The 12,099-nt window shown below is 39.0% G+C and overlaps 1 protein-coding gene across 11 annotated transcripts in view; it reads left to right on the forward strand.

Moving 5' to 3' along the window:
- The window catches only part of RASAL2 (RAS protein activator like 2), a 287,911-nt gene that overhangs the window by 231,382 nt on the left and 44,430 nt on the right, over positions 1–12,099 (forward strand). For 10 of the 11 annotated variants that reach the window (XM_063428261.1, XM_063428262.1, XM_063428265.1 and 7 more), the window contains 3 exons: positions 7,945–8,098; positions 8,233–8,331; positions 9,065–9,619. In XM_063428261.1, coding sequence (XP_063284331.1) covers positions 7,945–8,098; positions 8,233–8,331; positions 9,065–9,619 — 808 coding nt within the window. Of the gene's footprint in view, positions 1–6,766; positions 7,426–7,944; positions 8,099–8,232; positions 8,332–9,064; positions 9,620–12,099 lie in introns of those variants that run through there. The other variant, XM_063428269.1, reaches the window with a different exon arrangement.

Raw genomic sequence — 12,099 nt, forward strand, 5'->3', positions numbered from 1 at the left:
GAAAGCTGGTTATTCTAAAATACCATTTGTCCAATAAAAGTTTATTACTAGTATACACTATTTTACATCTTTTTGAATAAATGTATGGGTCCATTCATAGGCTTTCACATGTCTTTCCTGAATAACAAAATATGGCATTGTCGGGGAATGTGTGCCAATCCCAGTGTCAAACAGAAAGCAGGTCTTTAAACACCTGTAACAATAAATCTAATCTTTGTTATCTTTTAACTGAAGTGGATTGGACTGCTTGTTTGACCTTTTGGCTGGTTTCATTGCTTCTGAACCTGTGCTGCATGCCCTGACCTTCTTTCCTGCATAATTTATAGATCCACATAGCCTTTGTGTGCATGTTCCCTTGGCAGATAGCTGCTGCATGGATCAGGAACCCAGCCCTGTTTATACAATAGCCGAAATGTGCAAGTTCCTGTTGAATCTCTTGTGATCTGTGTGTTGTAATATGTTGTTTATTTACATATATTTACATGTTTATTATTATTACAATAAGTCCAGCTTTATATTTTTAACAGACTGGTGTGTGTGTATGTGTATATATGTATGTATTATTTTCCTCATATTATCTTTTTGATTAGTTTTTATGAAAGGTATTTTATACCTCTCTTTGGAATCAAAGTTTTTGTAAGCTCAAGTTCCTAATCCCCTACTGTGTGATATTACCATTCTCGACAGGGGTTCTGTAGAAGCTTGCTTTCTTCCTCTATGAGCAGCTTTTGATAGAATAACCTATATTAATAATACAATATATTAAGAGGAAGTGCCTGTGTTTAAAGGGACACTATAGGCACCCAGACCACTTCATCTCATTGAATTGGTCTAGGTGCAGTGTGTCCCTGTCCACTTAACCCTGCAGAGGTACTTCCTGCATTTTCACATAGTTTAACTCAGTGAAACGACGCCACAAGCCAGCGCCAAGTGACTTCAGCACTGGATTAAGGCAAGTGTTAACATGGTTGATAACCATTTCCACACGGGGCGGAGGGCTAAGGCCTGAGGGACACTATAGCATTAGGAATACAGTTTTGTATTCATAATGCAATAGTGTTCCTTTAACCATACAGTCGTAACATTGCTGCATCTACTAAATGGCAAAGTTTTAGAATTAAAATTAAAGGGCCACTGCGTTGAGATGAAACTTGGCAAAAAGTGTCTGTTTCCCTATTGTCTTGAGTTAGAGCACCTTTCTGTGCTTGGCATTTCAAGAGATTTCTATGGATGTACGTGTTGGTTTTTATATTCTATTTCATCGGATATCACTCCTGATTCCAAAGAAATACAGGGCTTTATATTATATACACAGTGCTGGCAGAATGAAATCACATTGCCATCAGCTAACTATGGATTCAAACACAGATCTTCTTATAAATCATCAATAACTTTCTAGCCAAGTTACTTGTCAAACAATGGACCTATGGTATCCATAGGAAAGATTGCTGTTTGATCAACCTCCATGTAGGTTTTATTGTTTAGAGTGAATGCCTTTTCAGCAATATTTAAAGGGGCAGTCTACTCACCATATCCACTGCATGTTGTAGTGATTATGGTGATATTAGACTGCAGGCACCACTGTTATGTCAGCAGGTCCATTAATTATTTAGTCAGTGTCTGTTCCCATGGCAATAAGGGATACAATTATTCAAATGAAATGATGGCACAAGTGTGTTATATTCACAAAGCACAGCTTGACACATTTTACTTCTGTATGTTTTGATTTAATTAAAATGCATAGGGTTGGTGAATAAACATTAAACAAAGGGTCGATTACAATTGGCAGTTTGCAAAATTGATCATTTTCGTTCTGCCAAAACAATATTACTTTAAGTAACTGCAATATTTAATGTTGTTTCATCTATGTTATCAACCTCTGTTCTGAAATCCGTGCCAAGTGCAGTGGCAGCTGCATTTTGTAAATCTGACTCGAACGTAAAATTCCTCTTTGGTGACAGAGGGATCTTTTTGTCAATCGTCCACATATTTAACATGTTGCAGAGCATATTATCTAGTTATAATTTAGCTGAATAATTAATTTATCCTTCCCTCTTACAGGACACAGATAAATTGACTATGCATGTTTTCACGGGGTCTCTCTTGTTGTCGAATTAAACACCATGTCAGTAATGTTGTTTAATAGGTCACCATAGACAATCAATGGTCAGATCAACTTGTCAGAAATAGACGAGGGGAAAACGCTCTCTCCTGACAGCTGGGCTGTTTTCTGCTTTTCTGTGGATGGCTAAACACGTGGCATGGATTCATGCAGATTAAGTAAAAGTCGTTTTCTAGTATTATTGCATGTGCAGGCTGACCTAGTGCGCTTGCTGACATGAGAGCTGAGACAATGGCGTTTACGGTCATGAGATGCCGGGGAACCCACTCTGCCAGCTCTTTCTATAGTAGGTATGTTTTCTGAATTTTTGGAGTAGTAATATTTTAATATATACTTGTCACTTGCTGGCCAGAACTAGAAATATCCTGTTATTTTATCACTTGTAGCTTTCTCGTAACACTACTACTTATTTTATTACGATTTCAGGCATTAAATTGTGGGCAATTGAAATTTCAACTGCAAGTTTAAATTATTTGAATAATCGGTGACATTGGCAGATAATTTTACTTTCCTATTATGCTCAGTGGGCAACCTAACTGTGTCTGTGGCTGGCTTGGCATGTTTTAAATTATTCGCAAACTAGAGAACAATGTGGGCTAACTATCTGATCAACAGATTATTTGATTATTGTGCAGCTGTACTTTGAATCCACCCAATTCTAACTTTGGAAATATGAGTAGACATGTCAAATCTATGTTGTTATGCCCAACCTGATTCAAGATTCTTTGTATGAAATTAATATTCACACTATACAAATATGTGGATGTACAGGACATGCAGTCACACGCACAAACACACACACTCCACAGTCAACTCCTGTCAACCATGTACAGCCCTGCATACTCCTACTTTGCTCCATCACTCACATGCAAACCCATAATGGTATAGGAATGATTGCAGAAAATGTTAGTGAAACGTGAGGAAAGTAGGAAATGATTAGTGAATATGGTAGGCTAGGATTAAAACAGACAGCAGGGAGAAAATAATAAAGTACAGATTCAATAATCCTTCACTGCTGTACTGTAGGAAGAGGTTTTCTTTGATTTCTGTCCACCTAATGCTTAAACTTGTGCTATACATCCAGGATATATGAAGCCCTGAGGTTTCTGCCGATTAACAGAGAGCTTTTTAATGCAGTTCTGGCTGGAGTGTAACAACTTAAAGGAAAACTCATTTTCCTGGCATTATAGTGCCCTGAGGGTGGCCCCCTCCCGCCCGGCGTAAGTGGGAGGAAGGGGTTAAAATCTTACCTTTATCCAGCGCCAGGCTCCCTCGGCGCTGGGGACTCTCCTCTTCCTTCGGTCATCATCGGCTGAATGCGCATGTGCGGCAAGAGCCGCGCACACATTCAGCCAGTCCATAGGAAAGCATTCTCAATGCTTTCCTATGGACGCTGGCGTCTTCTCAATGTAAAAATCACAGTGAGAAGCGCAGAAGTGCTTCTAGCGGCTGTCAATGAGACAGCCACTAGAGGCTGGATTAACCCTAAAGTAAACATAGTTTCTCTGAAACTGCTATGTTTACAGCAGGCAGGGTAAACCCTAGAGGGACCTGGCACCCAGACCACTTCATTGAGCTGAAGTGGTCTGGGTGCCTATAGTGGTCATTTAAGCATAAATACATGGGAATGCAGGCTGTCCAGAGGTAAACCTAAGAGCAACTAGAATAGCTTACAACTGATCACTTGTACAGTTTCTCAAACTGCTCTATTTGGTACATAAGTTCCTAATAATTTGTAAAATACATAATTACTTTCACTTATCTGCAAATCTCCAATTGTGTATTGTGAGGAGTCATGGCATAGCCTAGTTATAGCATTATTTTCAAGCTCTAATCTGAAACTGCTGTATATTCGGCAGTGCACTGTGGGATCAGGCGGCCATGTTTTGCGGTTACTGTATATGCATTACGTGACACTAAACATCTGTTGTATGAAATTTTTCTGAGGCTTAACTTGTGTGCTCGTGTTTTGGGTGAAGTGACATTAGCAGGGCTCACTATTAATACATATACAAGAAAGCTCTGAGAATAAATATTGAGAAACAGTTCTGGGAAGAACAAACGTACAGTTAGAAAATATTGCTTTAATTGCTGTTACGACGCCTGTGTATGTAATATGATCACCTCCCAATCCCATCCCAATCAGTAGAGGTGTACTTCAAAGCTTTTATCAGAGCACGGTAAGATATGGTTAATAGACTGCATTAGAACACTGACTGGCACCAGCATAAGGGGGGGGAAATGCATTTATACATCCATATCTAAACCTCGCGTCCCCACCTTTTCCAAGCCCATAAATCCTAAGCACTTAAGATGCGATGTCTGAGAGCTGCCAGGGCTCTCTCGGGAGTTGGCAGAGATACTGGTCATTTAAGTAATTAATAGATAAAAGCTGGGCAGAGCTGGGTCTGGAGTCCGGCTGCAGTACTCTGTGTGAATGCTGCAGTTGTACTGCACTTTTAGATATTTGAACCAGAGGGTGCAGTAAAGCAGACGAAGCCTTGGTTACTGCATTCTGCTCTTTAAGATAAGTATTTTTATACACATTTGCCTTTGCGCTGGTAACTGCTGTTTATAGATTGGATTCTTTTCACATTAGGTTTATATTTTTAAACTCTACTCTTTGAGTGCATGTGTTAGAGCGTAGGGAAGATATATTTGCAGTGGAGAAGGAAGGATGCTTTGTCATTATGCACACTGCCAGTCTCCCCCTCAAGTCTCAGCTAATGGATGTAATGTGAGTCTTTGCAGTCGATGGGCTGTGAGCTTCCATTAATGCAGTATTATGCTTCTTGGGGTCGTAATCCTGCCGTGCACATCTCAACGCAATATAATATAGTCTTGCAGCTTACTGAGTGATCATAAAACCCTCCATCCTTCTATCTGAGGATTTAAATGGGTCATGTTCAACACTTTTACCAGAGCAATTAGTTTGTAACCACACTTTTTTCCCAGTTGCAGGTTTTCTAATGGAGTTTTTAGAATCTGTAGCTAAACCTGGAAGCTACCTTGCGAATACCCAGCATCCTTCACTGTAAAACACTTAATTTAGAGGGCACTATAGACATACTTTGGGACTCTTATAACCAAAAAAATAAAATTTTAGAGACTTCACAAAAATTCTCCTTTGATGTTAACATCAATTTAGGAGTTTTCAATATTAAGTCAGATAGGGACATGGAGATGGTGACTAGATTTGAACTGTATGTGTCACTCCAACTGGAGTCCAATTATGGATCTGTTCACCAAATCTCTTGACTTGGTGGTTATAGTTGTACAGTAGTTGGGGGAAGCCTGCTCTGCAAAAATATTGTAGCTATTGATCTTGGTTCTGGAGTATAACGTTTGAAAATCCAAACTTAAATATGACTGAAGTGCAGGACCAATCCTTGGCCATCATCTCTGATAGAGGTGGAGATTTAATGTAAATGGGCCTATTATAATTGGCTATTAAAATACGTCAGATATATTTAGAATATTCATCTTAATCCTACAGTGTCACCGTCCATTCTGTTTTCTTTATGGTTGTTTGTAGCTTGTAATACAATGTGTTGATCATTGATCCAAAATATAATTTTTTCTCTTTAAAACTCTGTGTGAACATTTCCCACAAGAGTTTGGAGTTTGACACCCCTGTTGTGCCTGTCAGCCTCAGAGATGGATAGGCTATTACCAATCCCAACAGGTGACATAGGGTTTCAATTGATTGACTGACCAGTAAGTTGTTTGGGGAGATAATAGCAGTACACACACAGAATGAGTGAGGCTTTTATTTTCAGACATAACTACTGGTTTCATCTCAGTTGTTATTCGACAGGCAGATTAGTGTCCTGTACAGATTTTTCTTTTAGCCCCCTCTGGCCTGCATGGCTCATGCAGCAATGATCTATTTGTTTGGAATAATCCTGCTTTCCATGGGATTATCTCATCCTTCCAGGGGCAGATGTGCCTTGCTGAGTTCCCCCAGTAATTAGGGGTAAAAAAAATGGTGATCCAGAATCATTGAGTCACACCACTATACAACACACGTCAACCCAGTGATCAGGTACCATGGTATCCCAGATGATTGAGAACTCAATGTGTCAATGCAAGTATCTAAAGGTTTGAATATAGGTCTTGCCGAACCCCTTGTTTACAGGTAAAAAATATTGAACCTTTTCTCCAAGTTGGTGAATGAGTTTTAGCTCTTGTCAGCAAAAGGTTCCGCCTCCTTTTTTTGAGTGGAAAAATATGGACAGGAAAAGGTTAAAAGTAAATTATTTGTGGGGTGTGAACATTTTGTCTTTTATCAGTGTCTAATGCAATGGTTTGCAATCCTTAAAAATCCTATCAGATCATTATATTGTTGATCTCTCTAACCCTTTTTATATTAGTAGTGCTATTATTATTACTGTTAGATGCTGAGAATGACATAAAGGGTGCATTGCAATGGTGAGCTGCACTAACCTAATGTTGGAAGGGGTTAATGATCTGTGCTTTTCAAGCTCATTAAGAATTGAACAGGAGAATTGTATCACATATTGTCCCATCACCCCCTCCTTTTAGTCCTATTATTTTTGCATGGCATATTTTGCGATGGGTTAGGAATTACCATACAGGGAAAGTGAACAGACGCTGCTTGCAGGGTGGGAACTCCCAATGGAGAGCTTTACTGGAAGATTGACGCATTAAATTTTGCTGGTCTATCCCCTGTTGGGACATCACTGTTTAGGTCTTTCACAGTGCATTCCCCCTCTTCCCTCCTCCTTGTATTCACATCTAGGTTTCTTCACGTTGGTATTGGGTTTATGCAAGGGAGGCAGCTAGGAAAGGTCACCTTTGGCATGTTTGCAGAGCATGCTCTTTGAGCGACTCTCTCTGACTGCAGCTTCTCCCTGCTTGCCTGCAAGCTGTAATCTGCTTATAGGTGCATTGTCATAGCAACAGGCCCAGAGTGGAGCAGGCTGGCCACACCGGGGCCTTCTTAGTGCTACCTGATGGGCGGGATGTTGGAAAGGAGGGGAAGGATGCAGGAGCTAGCCATCTCTATGCCAGTTTTTATTTCACTGCCAGACGATCCTTCTCCCTGCCTTCAGAATGATTGGAATCCAGCATTTTCATTGATTCACAGGTTCTGAGGACGTCGCTTCTCACAGAACAACATGCCTGGATTGACTACATAATATCCCTTTTAGCAGATTTAATTTCCTGCTGGCATGTGACCCCCTGACTCTTGTGCAAAAGGAGTGAAGGGTGGGGATTGTGAAATGAGGCTGAGCTATGATTTGGGGGTGCACCGCAAGGTGGCTGTATAATTGCTTCATGTAAGTTTGGTATTGTAATTTTTCAATGGACAAAAAAAGAAAGATGCACTCTATACTCTTATGCTGATACATAATTTTCCAGTTGTGATTCCTTATAACATGTAATTTAGTTTCTGCTGGAGTTTTTAATTTATCATCCACTTTAACTGGAGACTTTGACTTGTGTTAGCTATAGCTGAAGATAGTGTTTTACCCTTTGTAATGATACCTACTGAAGTTATCATGGATGGGATATAATCACACATAGCAAATGCAAATCTTTTTATGTGTGAACATTAATGGTAACGTAAGTCTTGTTTTTAAATTTTTTAAAGGCATACAAAGTGTATGTACGTACTCGTATAAGTAGAGCTTTGATCTTTGAATTGATGTTAAAATAAAAAAAAAATTAAGGGATGAGTCTTCCCCTCCCAGCGTTGCAATTAGCTATTCTTACGTTTGTAAATAAATGCATATTTCTTATGGCTTTGGGATAGGTAGTTGTTTTGAAGCCTTTTAATTAGTTAACTCTCGGTGCAGGTCACGTGGTTTACCTAAACTGAAAGAATCTCGTTCCCACGAGTCTTTGCTGAGCCCAGGTAGTGCTGTGGAAGCTCTGGATTTGGGGAGTGAAGACAAAATCCTGGTGAAGCCTCTTCACAGTAGCATATTGGGACAGGACTTCTGTTTTGAGGTATGACTTATAATTAGCAGTGCCTATCCTTTTTAATTGCACAGGTTTCTACATTTTCTATAGTGCTTATTCAGCAGTGATGACTATAGACTGCAAAATATGAACTTTTCTCCCTTCTACTGTTCTTCTGATAGGTCACCTACTCCAGTGGCAGTAAATGTTTTAGCTGTACGTCAGCGGCCGAGAGAGATAAGTGGATGGAAAACCTGCGCCGAACAGTCCAGCCAAATAAGGTAAATTGGAAGAAGGGAGGGAATTGCTCGCCATTGCTATAGAACGGTTACCTGTGATTAGGGAAATATATAACATTGTACAGCGCTACGAAATTTGATGGCGCTATATACATAATAAAATAATATGTATGAACCCACAATACATCACTAATCTGTGAGTTTTAAATTATATATGTATGTATTGAAGGGAAAAAATTGTTTTCTTTTTTCTTTCTTTGACATTGGATGGTTGATTGAATGGCACGAAGACGTGTATGTGTCTTAAAAGTTGATCTGTCACTTTGTCTTTTTCATATCGAGAATCCTTTTCTGTCCTTTATGGATGTTGCATTTTTTTTTATTTCTCTCTGTCCCAGTTTCAAGTTATTACTGGAATGTAGTGAGTACTTACACTTATCGACCTTTTTTTCGAGGCTATGCAGTCCCATTTCTAGTGCTTAATCCTACTTTCTTTCAACAACTTGCAAGTTACACAGTATAAGTATACAATTAAGATGCTGAAATATTGCATTCAGGAAGTGAATCAAGATTTTAAAAGGACATTATAGACCCCATAACCACTATATCCTGATGTCGTTATGGTACCATTAGGCTGCAGACGCAGTCTTCCAGTTATGGGTCAACTGTTGATGAGCATTTTAAGCATAGTCGGGTTTATGGTAAAACAGGGTGTTCTTACTAGTAATGTGCATCATTCCATGCTTCAGGATACTGAGTTTTGTGTTTCTTCCAGGACAATTGTCGCCGGGCAGAAAATGTGCTGCGGTTGTGGATTATTGAGGCTAAAGACCTGGCCCCTAAAAAGAAGTACTTCTGCGAGCTTTGCCTGGACGATACACTTTTTGCACGCACCACGAGCAAGACAAAAGCTGACAATATCTTCTGGGGGGAGCACTTTGAGTTTTATGGCTTGCCTTCACTACACAACATTACTGTGCACATCTACAAGGATGTAGACAAGAAGAAAAAAAAGGACAAGAACAACTATGTAGGTCTGGTCAACATTCCCATGGCCAGTGTGACTGGGCGACAGTTTGTTGAGAAATGGTACCCTGTCAGCACACCTACTGCAAATAAAGGCAAGACTGGGGGACCTTCTATCCGAATTAAGTCTCGATATCAGACAATCACTATTTTACCTATGGAACAGTACAAAGAGTTTGCAGAGTTTATTACTATTAATTACACTATGTTATGCTCTGTGCTTGAACCAGTGATCAGTGTCCGGAACAAAGAAGAGATGGCCTGTGCACTTGTGCACATTCTGCAGAGCACTGGAAGAGCCAAGGTAAGTCTGTGGTCTGTCATTTATGCATTTTGAAATTAAATTTCATCTTATGAATAGCATGGAATCATACTTTGGGGTTGAGGTCTAAGAACAGGTTTCCACACAGTGGTTTAAGCAATGGGTAAGGCAGTCAGAATTTTAACCTCTCGTAGTACATTACAGCAGTAGGCTAATCTCCAATTGACCATATAACCATATTGTTACTTGTGATTTTATGCAGCTTTTAATTATTTGACAGATTATTTTTCCCTAATACTGTACCATATGTTTTACAGCATAGCATATTACAAAGAAGATTGATGGTACTAGCCTTTTAAACCAAGACACACCTAATGTTCTTTGTATCACAATCAGGAGCATATTCATTTACATGAAGCCCAAGTTGACTATAACAGATGAGAATCCCAGTTTTAATTCAAATGCACATTTTAAGGTTTGAAACTTTCTGGTGGTTGGAGGCACACAAGTTTACCATAGCACACTGGTTGAAAACCATAAATCCTTGTCACTGAATTCAGCTCTGTCCCGAACATAATGACATGTTATGGCATGTCACTTGACGGAGTGTAATTGAGGATAGTAAGATTCGTACAGAATTGGTAAGTCAGGCTGCTGTTTTATGGGAACTATACATTTGTGATGTTACTCAAACAGCCCACATAATTGGTGGTATTGTGATTTTATGTATGTATGTATGTATATATATCTTCCTGTGCAATTGGTAAAATAAATATATATATATATACACACAAAACCTATTCACTAGCTCAAAGTTCAGCCTTCCTGGGCAAATGCACGGTCTCCCAACATTTCACCTATTAGACTCGTGCCTTCCCAGTTTTGTTCCATGGACTTCCTAATCTGGGGAGACCAGGACATTTTTTTTTAATGAAGCAAAGTGTGAGTATGTAATTAGACACAAAGTGCACACAGGCCATTCATCGCTTGTACAAAGTACTTTAACATAATACCCGAGTGGTGCTGGTCAATGCGATGGACAGGAAAACTCAGAGTTAGAGGTGTATTTGGGCGCTTCTTGTGATATATATATATATATAGGGTGTGTATAAAACAGGTGTTCCTAATCACCTTAAAGGTACAAATGACAAAAATAAGTGATAATCAAATTACCACATAAATACAACACCCAGTGAGACACTTAGGGTATACTTCCCAATAGTAGCGTCTAGTAGTAACAATACAATTCTTCCTTGAGAAATCTATAAAAAAACACATTGCAATACATAGTGAAATCTGTATGATAATATGGTTCAAAGTAAAATATGCGATGTCCACTCACAAGTGTAGAGCCGTACCAGGCTCTGTATAATCAGTGCAGGGGTGCCAATAACTGGCTTCGAAAATATTCCAGAGGCAGGATCTTGGCAATAGTAGAAAATGTATTAAAACCATAATAATAAAAAATAGGACTGAGTCTTCCTCAGTGCAGGATAAATCAGACTTGACAGCATGTTTTTAATATGGACGTTATACCACTTCCGGTATCGGCAAGAAATATACCGCTGTACATACGTAATCACTCGGAAGTGGAGAAAAGATTTGCCGCGAAGATTTCAACTCTAGAAGGGTATAAAATGAAACATGCTACCAGGTCTGATTTATCATGCACTGAGGAAGACTCTACAGTCGAAACGTGTTTGCAATTTGGACTTTTTATAAGGACTTTTTATTTTGTGGTAGTGTATATTATACAAACTGCCTACATATGTCCTATTTTTTATTATTATTGTTTTAATAAATTTTCTACTATTGCCAAGATCCTGCCTCTGGAATATTTTCAAAGCCAGTTATTGGCACCCCTGCGCTGATGGTACAGAGCCTGGTACGGCTCTACACTTGTGAGTGGACATCACATATTTTACTTTGAACCATATTATCATACAGTTTTCACTATGTATTGCAATGTCTGTTTTTTATAGATTTCTCAAGGAAGAATTGTATTGTTACTACTAGACGCTACTATTGGGAAGTATACCCGAAGTGTCTCACTGGGTGTTGTATTTATGTGGTAATTTCATTATCACTTATTTTTGTCAATGCAATGGACAGTCAGTCTGATGTGCACTTTTTTAAAAATGTATTTATTTATTTTGTTTATGGTTCCTGCATCACGGGCAAATCACCTTGGCTCTATGATGAATATGGAATGACATACCGGCCCAACGGTTTGAGAATTCTGGAATATGGGTGTGTTCTTAAGCATGTGCGAGATGTTTTCGTAATTGCACTGATGACTCACAAGGACTTCTGGGAGCATTGCTTTGTACTTGTTAATGCATTATTTATTTTCTCCTCCTGGAAAATAGCTTAATTTTTTTTTATATGGTCTATTTGAAAATGATACATGGCCTTCTACTAATATAATCTCAAATTGTGTTTTGGCTACATTCTAAATGAGAAACGTGTGTAGTCATTTTAATGCAATGAAAGCCTTTGCAAGTGATGTCCAATAGAAGACA

Source organism: Pelobates fuscus, chromosome 7 (genome assembly GCF_036172605.1).
Source record: "Pelobates fuscus isolate aPelFus1 chromosome 7, aPelFus1.pri, whole genome shotgun sequence".
Lineage (NCBI taxonomy): Eukaryota > Metazoa > Chordata > Amphibia > Anura > Pelobatidae > Pelobates > Pelobates fuscus.